The following is a 12,875-nucleotide window of genomic DNA, read 5'->3' on the forward strand; positions in this document are numbered from 1 at the left end:
TAGAGATATTTAGCTTCGCAACAACAAAGATAACGCCTTCATTTATAATTTAAATCATGCATAATCCTTTCTGGAATTTTTTCGAGGAAATAAGCGTTTAAGATTTACTTCGTAATTTTTAATACAGATATTTTGAGTTTTTATGTATTTTTGCCTTGTCGCGAAGTGAAAACTGAATTAATTGAAAGAGAAATACTCAATCGTCTGTGAAAAACTGTTTCTGTTTTGTTTTGTTTGCTTAATTTCTTTTATACATCGTTCTAGCTTTATTATAGTATTTGAATAGAACATGTGGCAACGATTAGATAATTCTTTAAATGATGTAAATTTTGTGAATTCTGAGTTATAATATGAACGAAATGTAATAACTGTTAACTAAACCTAGCGCCAGAGTGTCGCTATGGTAAACAAAGTGAATTTGAAAGAATGCATTTATTCTATTGTGGTTTATGCGCTGTCGGCGAAGTAGGTTTAATACAATCTAATAAGTTTAAATGAAAAGCAAGAAAAAATGCGTATAATTTAATATTCCGTACAAGGAAGTCATGTGGTGTACACATGAGATTTTTTTTTTTTAAGCCCAAAGGGGGCGTTTGAGACTAACAGCCCTTCTGGTCAGATATTTTCTGGTCAACCTGTTTAAAGAACTTAAGTAATGAAAAATCTGCTTGTGTGTATGTTTGTACGTTTCTGGGATTGTGAAAAAACAACGGCACCTACAGGCTTCCAATTTTGAATAATGTAATCCTCCACCCGAACATAGGTATTTGGAAGCCCAAATCTTGAATTTCGAATCTGTTTTATCATCTATTTCATATTTTTTAAACTTTGACAAATTTTTGCTTTGAAAAACTCAACCATTTCAAAACAAGCTGTGGCAACACACTGTGCGGAATAAAATATTTTTATCTCTAGCTTGCGAGAGTGCCTATCAGAAATACTAAAGATATGCTGTTTTTAAATATTTTTAGCTCAAATGCTCTCAGAACGTATACGTATGTGTAAATGAAAAACACGCTCCTTTGCGCGTAATATAAAATCTGAATGCTTTCAGATTTTTTTTTCCATGTTTGCGTTCAGCGCGCTAATCTGCTTTTCTTAACACAGCTTAAGGATAATTAATGCTTTTTTGTCCTTTTGCAACTCGTTTTGAACTTGCAAGATGAAATCGTTAGAACAAAAACCTTTTTTTTTTTTTCTCCACCCCCGCCTGTTCTAATCCCAATCGAAATGAGATTCTGTTTTGGGATAAATCGTTCTTTCTTCTTACTGGTGAAGAAAATGCCGATCCTCCAATTAAGTTCTCCAAAAATGGAACTCATCCATTTGAGCTCGGTGATAATTTAAGACCTCTAACTTTAATTTTTTTTTTTTTTTTTTTTTTTTTTTTTTGATGAGACGTGGAATTATTCTATTTTATTTTAACAAAATGTAATTCTTTTTCCTTCGGAATGATTTTTCGATTCCTTTCTTTAAAAAAAAATTTTGTTTTTCAACTTTGTTTCAAAATCTAGCGTAGTAAGAATGTGTAAAATTTCTAACAGCAAACATCTAATTTTAAAAAGATACGGTTTGTGTTGGAGATATCTTAAATCATTCTCTTCGCTTTCTTGATTTAGAAATATTTTTTTAACAAATTTTAGCAGTTCTTTGCTTTGCTGAACTTTCATCCGCATTTTCAAGAAAATTTTGATTTCTTTTGGAACTTAATCAAGAATTCAAAAATTGGTGTATGTTTTTGCAAATTTGCACTCTAATTTGCAGATTTATGCGGGAAAATGGTCTGATATTTTCACTTCTTTCCAAGTGACTTTTTCTCCAACATCATGAGTAGAATTATAATTAATAGTAATATACAAAAGTAGATGCATGTTTCTCAAATTTAGTATTTTAGCCTTTTCTATTAATTTATTCTGTTTTAAACCTACCAATAATGACTTTTATACAATTAGCAATTAGATTATATATAGATGATGGTAACATTCATATGTTTGACCCAAGATTTATTGATTTAAATGCTTATTTCCCTGAAATCCTTTAATTGAATTTAGAAACTTTAGGGAAAAAAGTCATATATACATCTTTAAGCTAAGCTCTATAATGCAAAACTGATTTACAGCTTTTAGAAATTTCGCATTTCTTTTACAAGTTCATTAATTGATTTTTATACTTTATAGCTGTTGGTTACATAATTACAAGTACACATATTCGTATTTTATATCTATATCTATCTTATTTGGCACTTATAATCTGTTTATGTTAACAGCCATAAAATCCGTTTCCACCAACATCTACAGAGGCTGTTCGCACATTTTTAGACGATTTTGGTAAGCGGTAATAAACACTCGTTTGCTGCAAAAGAAGTAATTGCACTTGTACTATGTTTCTAAAAGTCAAAATTATCGTCCGTGGCTTGAAAGTTTTGTTTTTATTCAAAATGGCGAATTTAACAAAGCAGTGGTTCGAAGGCTACATTTACGCTCTTTCCGAAGAGAAATATGCATACTCCGTTATCCCAAAATGATGTGAGAGTCATGGTTTTGTGATATCTAAAGCGTCGGTAGGTAATATCATCCACAAGAAAGGAAACAAACGTCAAGTTGGAGCCTCAAGTGGGACAAAAATTCCAGACAAGTATCCAAGGAAAAAATGGACATCTTCGACTATTGCAAAGGTACGTTGTTTAATGTTAAAAAGGACAGTTGAAAAATTATTAAAATGCTCGGTGTCCACTGTAAACAAAGTGATAAACGTGGATTTAAATCTTAAGAAAGCGAAAAAACGCAATTTGCATCGTCTTCTTCCAAAGCATATCGCTCAACGCAGGACACGCTGCAGAATTCTATATGAGAAACACTTATCCAAAGAAAAATGGAAAACAATTGTCACAGTAGATGAAGCATGGGTGTATTTAAATGATTGTAACAAAAAAAGAGCCATTTATTATCATAAAAGGAGAGAAAAAAATTTAAGTGCATGGTTCAAAGCATCGAAAGAAAGTTTTTCTAAGGGATTCATGATTGTTGCTGGTTTTTCTTATAATGGCAAGTTAAAAATAAAGAGAGTGCAAAAAAATGTCAAGATTAACTCCAAATGCTTTCAGGAACATATTTTATCGCCAATGTTTCTGAATGAAATACAATCGCTTTACTCACAGTGCCATCCATCTGTGAGACTCTAACAGAACAAAGCTAGCAGTCACACATCAAAATCCACTGTAAATTTCCTAAAAGAAATGGAACACAAAACTGGTAAACAAGGCCATACCCTTCACTGATATCCCTACTCAATCTCCCGATGTATTACCTATGGATTTTTGTGCTTTCGGACTTTTAAAAACTGCATTATCCAAACGTTGTCCCAAAACCCTAACAAGACTCTGTAAAGCTGTTCGGGAGGAATGGGACAGAATATCTCTTCTGTCACTTCAAAAAGCATTATTATCCTGGAAATTGCGGTGTCGAAAGATAGTTCAGAATAAGGGATGTCAAATAGAATATTTAAAACACAAGAATTTTATGTAATTTAGTTTTGTGAATACAATATACATCGTCTAAAAAATGTGTGAACTGCCTCTGTATATGTATCTATCTCTCGCTGATGCACGATTTGTTTTGAATTCTTCAAGATAATGAAGTGCTGATCCAACATACAAATGATGTATTCATTTGTAGAGAAATTAGGGTCTTTTGAAGCAGGAGAAATGAAGAATGAGCAATGCCCTCGCCGGGACGTGAACCTGGACTTCTCGAATACGTGCTGAGTGTGCTACCGTTACACAACGAAGGCATACAAAAAGGAGGGAGAACATACACTCCCTTTTAAAAAGCGGCTAAGGATTAAGGGACCCAATCCCCAAATCCTGTTGGTGAAGAATTATCGTTCACCATTTTTTAGTTCGGGCGCCACTGAAGAGACATTATGTTATTTTGAAGAAGGAACATGACAAATGAGCAATGCCCTCGACGAGACTCGAACCTAGAACTCTCGAATACGCGCCGAGTGTGCTACCGTTACACCACGAAGGCATATAGAAAGAAGGAAGAAAATACATTATATATTGTTAATAAGTTGCAATAAATAAAAAAGTACTTTCAGTTAGTATTTTTTTAAATGATTCTGTGTTTTTTTTGGGGGGGGAGTGTTGTTTTTGTTGTTTATTCAAGAATTATTTTGGTCTGATTTCTGTTGTGAGATTATTTTTATTTTTATTCAATAACATTCACACATTTTATTGTAGATCTTCTCCTGAAGTGTTTTTTCAAGCAATTTTGATGAGCTTATATTGTTGCTCGCTGGGGTTCAGTTGAAATCGCCCTAAATAATTAGGCCAGACGAACAGGAAGACTTGAAATTTTATTTAGAAGAAACAGCATTTGCCGATTAGCTAAACGGCAGTAATTAGCCCAAGAAGGAAAACAGCAGTGAAATGTCTTCTTAACACGCAAGGGCTATCACCGAAAATTGCTCAAAGAGCAAAGTCAATCACTGCGCACGAAGCTCAATAGCGAAACTGTTGTCTGACTCTAAATTAAACTGAGTGAGTTAATTTTTCTGGTAGCTTCCTATTTATAGAGTTGCTGGTAGGGGAGAATAAACAAAAGAAGTAAGAAACTTCAAGAAAAGTTGCATCACCAAGCTTTAGTCGCTTCTAGAACATCACCAAGTTGGCGAGAAAACGCCAAATGTCTTTTTGAATTTGGAAGGAAGGCTTATCTTCAATTCTGTCTAAGCTATCCTTAAAATTCAAACATCAACGCCTCAAAATTAAAAGACTTGCAACATAATATATAAAATAAACATATACAACACAGAAATATACTCAGATTCAAAATTAAATAAAATACACAATCAATAAATATAAAATTATTACACAAAATGTACAATAAATAAAAACAAGTACGCAATGATGTAAACGTGCACAGATTTCATGATTCATATGATATTGTAATATATTATAACCAAATAAATATAAATAACTCCAAATTTATACAACAGTATGTTAAATGTATTCTCACCCAGGATTTGAATTAAATATGTATCGATTTAGAATCTAGAATGTTCTAACAAATGAGATATTGAAGATGTGGTTTTATTATTATTATTATTATTTAATTGTACTCAGAAAAATTTTTATGCTTTTATTTCTCCGCCTAAGATGCGAAAGGATTCCTGCCAGTAGGTAACATTACGGAGAATTCGCACGAGGACTTTACGATCACTATTAGCATAAGCTAGACTAAATTACTATACCATTAGTTCTTGCACATATTTTGCAAAAATTCAACTTTCGGCCCGTTTTCTCTTATGTCAATAAATTCGCAATTCCATACTTAAGACTGCATTTCGGATAACTTCGGGACATTCTAGATCTTGCCAATATAGTTTAATTTACATTAGCCAAACTTAGAAAGCCTAAAAATATTCGCGCTGAAGAACACGAGGTACGTGTTAGAAAAAAGAAGCATGTAAATCCCCTGCTGCCGAACACTGTTGGTCAGAAAAATCATATTTTCCATTTTCTTGCAGCCAAAATGATTCAAAAAACATCTACCGTTGGCGAATTAGATTTTTTAGAGGCTTTACACATTCATAAAGATATTTTATTTCTGGTTAACAATCCTAATTCCATTTCATTTTTGCCATCTGTTTTTAAAGAAATTATTTCATAGTTATTTTCATTTTTTATCAATAGTTGACGCCAGTAGCTTGACTTCCTTCCTGTCATTGTTAGCGCCTGAGCATACGCTTCTCTTTCGTCATTTGCACTTCTACAACTATAAAGAAAAATGTTCTGTATTTAAAAGTTCGAAACTAGTCCTGCAAATTTTTTATGGTTGATTCTTGTTGCTGTAGCACCTCCTGTCATAGAAATTGGTTTAAGGGTTTTGAATAGATGTTCTAACTTTTCTATTTGACCCCAAGATAGTCGACAATCACAGTGAGGCAAACATGAACTATCATCCGGTCGACGATTCGCTGAATATATTGCACATTCACGCGTGTGCAAATTATTACCTTCTTTTTCTGGCTAAGCTACGGAAGCTAATGATTTTTACCCCTCGTAATTATGACAATTGTGATAATTAAAGCAGTGTGGGTGCATCACTTTGGGCCCTCGAGAACCTAGGAGAGACTGTATCCTTAAATTCTTGCTTTTTATTATTCAGCTTTTTTTGTTGTTGTTGTTTAGTCTAAACAGCAAATTTATCTACTTTAATAACTTGGAATACATTTGCTATAGCTTTTTCTACAATCTCCTTTTACCTGCGCCTCTCCTGTCCAAATTAATGGAGGATATAACTGATGTATCTTTTAAAATTATAAGAATTTTAAATTTCGAACAAAACTACTCTTTGGGCAAGATTTTTAATCAAAAAAAGTTCTAATAAAACGCTTATTAAAATTATCATATTATTATGCTTACTTAATTATTTATTTTATTTTAAACTTGAATAAAGATTAATACAGCTAAAACTTTTCGCGCATAGTGTTTTGGCAAGGAATAGTTATTAATTAATGCTGAAACATTTGAGATAGTAGTAATGTATTGAAAATTATTAAAATGTCTTACTCGGAAATTTTCTTATTTTCAGAGTTCTGATTTCTTATTTTCGTACATATTTTTACTACGTCAAGAATGCAAAAAAATAATATGGCTTCTATTTCAAATTTTTCTGTGAATTCGATAAACAGCTGTTAAAACTAATGCTGATGGTTGATTTAACTTTTTTTCCACAGACTCATATCATTCCAGCGGTGGAAGATCTGGACCCGGATGTCCTGTCCAGTATGACGTCATTGGGTTGTTTCAAGGACAAAGAAAAATTAGTTCAAGAATTATTAAGTACAGCGTAAGTGATTTCTATATTCTTGATGCAAAGTTGAGAAAACCAAACGCGTAATTTAAATTACCCATTCTGAAAATAAGCTTACTCATGCATTGTTCAAAGCACAGCTGAACATGACTAGGTATATCACTGTCTTGGATTTTAGAATTTTTTTTTTTTTTCATTTCTTCAATAACAACGTCCTGGACATATCCTCCGTGACAGACAAGGCATTGCTGACAACTGCCAGATACACTTGCCATGGAGCGACGAACAGTGTCCTGCGTAATACAGCGTGGGCTAAATAAGACCTACCAATGTTAAGCACAATTTTTTTTTTTTATTTTTTTGATATAATTATTTTTTCTTTTTGTAGGTTATAATTGAATTCTTGGAAATTTATTATGGAACCATACAGTACAAAACAACGCGTTAAAATTATCGAGTTTTTCTATTCATGTCAACGATCAATTGTTATGTCGCAGCGTAAATATCGGCAATATTTTAATTCAAGTGTACTGTATGGTGCGGTGTTATGACAAATAGTATTATCGGCCTATATTTCTTCGAGAATGAGGTTGGAACGCTTGAAAAGATTTCCGTAACTTCTTACAGAACAATGATTGAAAACTTTTTGCGGCCAGTGGCGGAGCAGAATCCATTTTTATGGGGATATTTAAAAGACAAAGTGTATGTTAATAAACCAGAGAATATTAGACTGCTGAAGCAGAATATTCGAGACAAAATACTGAACCTTCAACCAGAAACATTCCGTGGTGTAATGAAAAACGCGTTAAAAAAAGCCAATCTCTGCACCGAGAAAAATGGTGGACATTAGTCTGATGTCATTTCTTACATAATTTCCATAAAATATATTTGATGTATAAAAAATTAATGAAAATAAATGATTATTGCAAGAGTTATCCGTGTTTAACATTAGTAGGTCTTCTTTGGCCCACCTTGTATATGCAGTTTCTTGATGAAATTGGTTTTAAAGGTGTTAATATCGAATAATGCCATAACGGAAACGTAAGCTGTTATATGTCCCATGAAACTGGAGCTGTAGTATGTCCTATGAAATTTGAGCTGTAGTATGTCTCATGAAACTAGAGCTGTAGTATGTCCTATGAAACTTGAGCTGTAGTATGTCTCATAAAACTTGAGCTGTAGTATATCCCATGAAACTTGAGCTGTAGTATGTCCCATGAAACTTGAGCTGTAGTATGTCCCATTAAACTTGAGCTGTAGTATGTCCCATGAAAAGGTTTGCTACATTTCGTATGAGACTTCAGTTTAGTGACATTCAATGATTCTCCTTCATTTTCTTGAAGATTTGCATTTTCAGCATTCTAGACGATCAATACAATTGGCGCTTGGAACAAGTGGATAAAGAGACCACTTATTTACCCGTCATGAAGTGCGCTCCGCAAAGGATAGTTAATTCGAATCTGCTGAATTTTACAGTCGAATGCATTCACCAGCATTCTTAGCATTTTCTTAATTTATGAGGTGATTCGATAAAAGTGACGGATTAATTTATGCCCAAGAGAATACTTTATTCTTAGAATATAGAAAATTACATACTTAGTTTTATAACAACATATTTTTGCATACTCACAACAGGTAAATATTCCAAATAAGAATGTCAAATTTTATCTGATCTGGCAGCATTGGAATTTTATCACTGTTCGTTGCATCACATTTCATAGTTTCGTTACATCTTCGTCCACATGGAGCGGCACTCACAAAAACAGCGAGTTTTGATTACGTAAATTCATTGCCAGAAAGATGGCAAGCGTTACGCGCAGACTGTTAGGATGCTTCGTGCAATCTTTGGATGTGGATGTGTACCTACTAATGTGTATTACTGAACAACAGTTTGCAGATTGATTAATACTAAAACAAAAGGCAAAGGACTTTAAAATTTATACCAAATGTTTCAACTAAGTTGATATCATCGTGCTTTACGATTACAACTGGACATGGTCCATTTCTAACATATTTAAATAGATCCAAACTCAAAGATACCGTCATTTGTAATTGTGGTAAAATAGGGAGTCCCGGCCATTATGTTTTAGAATGTGAATATAAAAAAGAGCGTCACTCAAATAAACCTTCAAATCAATACTGGAAAGAATGGACCCAACAACCTATTACAACATTCTGCTTTAACCAAGCTTCAAAAACAACAGAATACTGTATCAATCATAACAAATAATTTCAACAATTATTTTTATCAACTAATTTCTTTTTGGATTCTAATGTTAAACGACTATAATCTGTTATATACTTTTTATTCTTTGTTTCGTATATATCAAAATTAACTAAATTGTACAATCATTTATAAAAAAAACTATAATATTCGTACTAAGATCTAAATTGAAACTAGAACTAATTTGTTTTATATCATACAACCAAGACCCTCTGACATTACGATCATCTGAAACATCGAACATTATTTACGAAATCTTTCATCAAAAGAACTTAGAACTTCAGAACTCTCAAGAACTTTTGATCGATTGAACTTTATTACTACAGAAATTTCACTGAATCTTGAACTATTGAAATTCATTAATAATAAAATTGAAATACATATCAAAATTAGCTCAACGTAGCATGTAAATGCGAAGAAGATTGTAAATAACTTTCACTGCCATGAAAAAATATTTATTGTAAAAACTCTCTGTAAAAAGGATCTTCTCAATAAATAATTTCCGCTGGGTGGGCTTTCTCCGTTAGGTATCACCTTAGGGCGGAAGCACTCTCAGTGGTGCAAAGTACAAAGTTTGCAGATTGGTAAAGAAATCAGGGGACACAAATTTGATAGCAGACATAAAATCCTCACGCGTCGCCAACCGGACAGTGGTTAGTGACGTTGACTGCCGTATCGAAGAGTCCGAGCTCGAATCCCGAAGAAGGCATGGATGTCTGTAAATGTACAGTTTCTGTGCGACATGGGAGTATTCTAAATATGCGGTGAGCCAAAAGTCCTCTCGAGAGGTTCGTGGTGGGAAAAACCTCCGACCCGTGCCCCCGGGTGTCCTCTTTTCAAAAATGGGGGGGGGGGAGGGTACCTGAGGTAAAGTCTGTCTGTCACCTATATGGTGCTCAATGCTCTTGCCAACGACAGGCGCATATGACTGCTTGCCACGATGAGTGTCGTGGGCTTGTGCTGACCTTTGTCAGACAAGAGAGATTGGTAACAACAAGAGCAAATCATCACGCTCTCGATCTGGCTGACCTGTTGAAAACATCTCCGGAACCGATTCACTAAACTGATTAAATAATCAGAGCTCCGGCGAAAACGGAACGGCAGTTCTGTAACAGTTCACCGAGAGCTCTTGTCGGGAAGCGTGCCAAAAATGTGATTCCTTTTAATGTAAACAGTGACAGTCTTTCCTTTAATATTTACCGGAAACGTCTCTGACCTATTTTTTATATGTGTCTGTATGTTTTGTATGCATATATGTGTGCTTTTTGCTTGTGTTCCATCTAGTATTTAAGAAACAAACATTAAATAAACCGACGCATCTCAACGAAAGTGATCACTTCTGTTTGCAAGTGGATGGAGTCCCCCTCTCCATCTAGCAATGCTAGGATCTATTTAAAGTAGATAGATTATAAGAATTAGTTTCTCGTATTCCCAACTGTCGGCTTTCTGGCGCTCCGACATCAGTCACAGATCTGGGGCGGGTGGCGATTGGCCTCTCGAGGACAAATGTCCAGAACCGACGGCGTAGCGGGAGGAGACCTGGCGTTTGATCCGAGGACCAATCTGCCGGTCCTTGACCCGGGGATCGGATGTACGGAACCGGCTGGAAACCACTGTAGGCGGCGTGAACCGTGCGCGGGAGATCGTCGTAGGCAGTGGCAGAAGGCAGGAGACCCGGCGTTTGATCGATGGGCAGGGACTGTGGGAATGGTTTCAGGTTCGCCTGCTTGCGTCTCCCACAGCTCAGCGTCAGCCTCCTCGTGGCCTCGCTGGAAACTATACGGCGCCTTGGTCCAGGCCTTGGCTCGTATAGGCTAATGACGCTAAGCAACCCATCCCAAGGGATCGACTGGTGTGAATTTCCGGAACCGACCATTTATGGGAGGAGACCCGGGGTTTTCCCAGACCACTGACTGGACTTGTGTCCTGTCAGCTTCGATTCGTTGAGGTAAATAATTATTCTTCACAGGACTAGAACCATAGGTCCATACTATGGTAGGCGCGGGCTTGGCAGGGACCGTACTGGTACTGTCGTGTCCGTTGCCTTCGCTGTGGGAGCGTTAATCATGTGGATATTAAGCGCTGTGCCGGGGAAGACGGCTTCCTGCGCAGCCCTTCGTGTGATGGATTGGGGCGATGAACATGTGAAGTCCCTGCGGGCTGTTCGGTGGGTTGGCATCCCGTCGGCACAGTCGTCCGAGGGAGGCTGTATAAACATGTAAGGCGCTCAAAAGAAGCTGCCAGGGAATGTAGCCCGACTTGGTGTTAATGTTCTAAGTCACAGATGTGGGTCCTTTGGAGTCGTGATTATAGGAGCGGTTTTCATCGCTCCTATAACGGTTCCGATCTGACTCCTTAAAGGAGTTATTTTGGCCATCTCTAATTGCAAGTTCCAAAAAATCCGAACTTAAAGAGAAACAACAAAAAGAGAAAATTAAATGCATCATTAGCCACTTCGACAGGCAGATATGTGAAAAAGTGTTTGTGAATTTCGTCGAGAGCGCGCTGCTGAAAAGCAAATTAGTGAGGACATACACCATCCATTATTTGACATTCTTAAATCAGAACATTTACCTGTTGTAAGTTTGTTAAAATATTTTCAATTTTCTGAATATAAAGTTATTTTACTAGATCTGTTAAATCCGGCGCTTTTGTTGGGACACCTTATATTTATCAATAAGCCCATTGTATGGGAACTGTAATTCAAATTGCTTAAAATGTTTCTCAGTGGCTAAAGGTGTCAGACGAAAGATGATAAATTTCAACACTGGGACACTAGCTGGCATATTAAATATCCTTTAAGACTGGCAATACATTTATAATATCTACTTAATATTTCTATCGCCTATTTATGAAAGAGTGAATTCTAATTTTTATTCTACTGTTCATTTCTTCTTATTCCTGCATGTATATAACAAAAACGAATGTATCATTTTTGTTTCAGTTTAATGTCATACATTTCGAACTCACTTAATTGCACATTTCACCATATCATTCATTTTTCTTTTTTGGCAGTCATAATACAGAGAAAGTAGTCTATTTCCTGCTGCTGGACCGGAAGCGGCGGAAACCTGCTTACGAAGATGAAACGGAAGTCATCATTAGGAACAGGTCTGAATCAGGTAACTATGGCGTCTGTTTAGCTAAATTCACCGCGAAATGAAATGCCAGGTCATAGAGTCAGCCACTCGAGGCCACCATTTCTGTTTCAAAATTTAATCTACTCTACTCCAAAAAGGGGTTTTTTTCGTTTTATTTTTGGAAATGACAGTTGATTGACTTCTTTTCAGAAGTCTTACATTTAATTTTCCTGTTCAAGTTTCAGCACGACTGTGCTGTTAGTAAGTCGAGGTTTTGTTGCCGAAATCATTTAAATTGATTACTAAATTTAATAATCATTTTCTAAATTAATCCATTGAAAATCATGTAAACTTGTTTCTAAATAAATACGTTAAGAATTATTTTAAATAACTTAAAATTTAACTGTAAAAATTATTTAAGAATCTTAAGTTGATAAAAAGGAACTTCAAATAAGATATACTTGTTATTTGAAATTTTATATTTATCAGTTTCAGTCTCTTAATTTGCTGTAGTTGTTATGCTCAATGAATACATAGGTAAGTTTAATAACGTAAATGATAATTCCAGAATGGTTTAAGCATATTTTAATTCGCAATAATAAAAGAAGACGTTTAGAATTACAATATCAAAGAGAACTCCGTTTTATTTACTTTCTTTCTTGTTGCAAATCTAGAGAAACTAAACTTTGCAGCAATTTCTTAGTCAGTAAGTTTTTGTTATCAAAACATTATTTTGAAGTCTGATTAAAAGAT

General features: G+C 35.0%; 1 protein-coding gene across 2 annotated transcripts in view; it reads left to right on the forward strand.

Annotated features, from left to right (window-relative positions):
• The window catches only part of LOC118192136 (serine/threonine-protein kinase BRSK2-like), a 320,182-nt gene that overhangs the window by 253,657 nt on the left and 53,650 nt on the right, over positions 1–12,875 (forward strand). For both annotated transcript variants that reach the window (XM_085822811.1, XM_085822812.1), the window contains exons 10-11: positions 6,742–6,854; positions 12,058–12,164. In XM_085822811.1, the coding sequence (XP_085678937.1) occupies positions 6,742–6,854; positions 12,058–12,164 (220 nt within the window). The remainder of the gene's footprint in view (positions 1–6,741; positions 6,855–12,057; positions 12,165–12,875) is intronic.

This window comes from Stegodyphus dumicola, chromosome 8 (assembly GCF_044657685.1).
Source record: "Stegodyphus dumicola isolate Sdum_Otavi_A_Nest chromosome 8, ASM4465768v1".
NCBI classification, from domain to species: Eukaryota; Metazoa; Arthropoda; class Arachnida; order Araneae; family Eresidae; genus Stegodyphus; species Stegodyphus dumicola.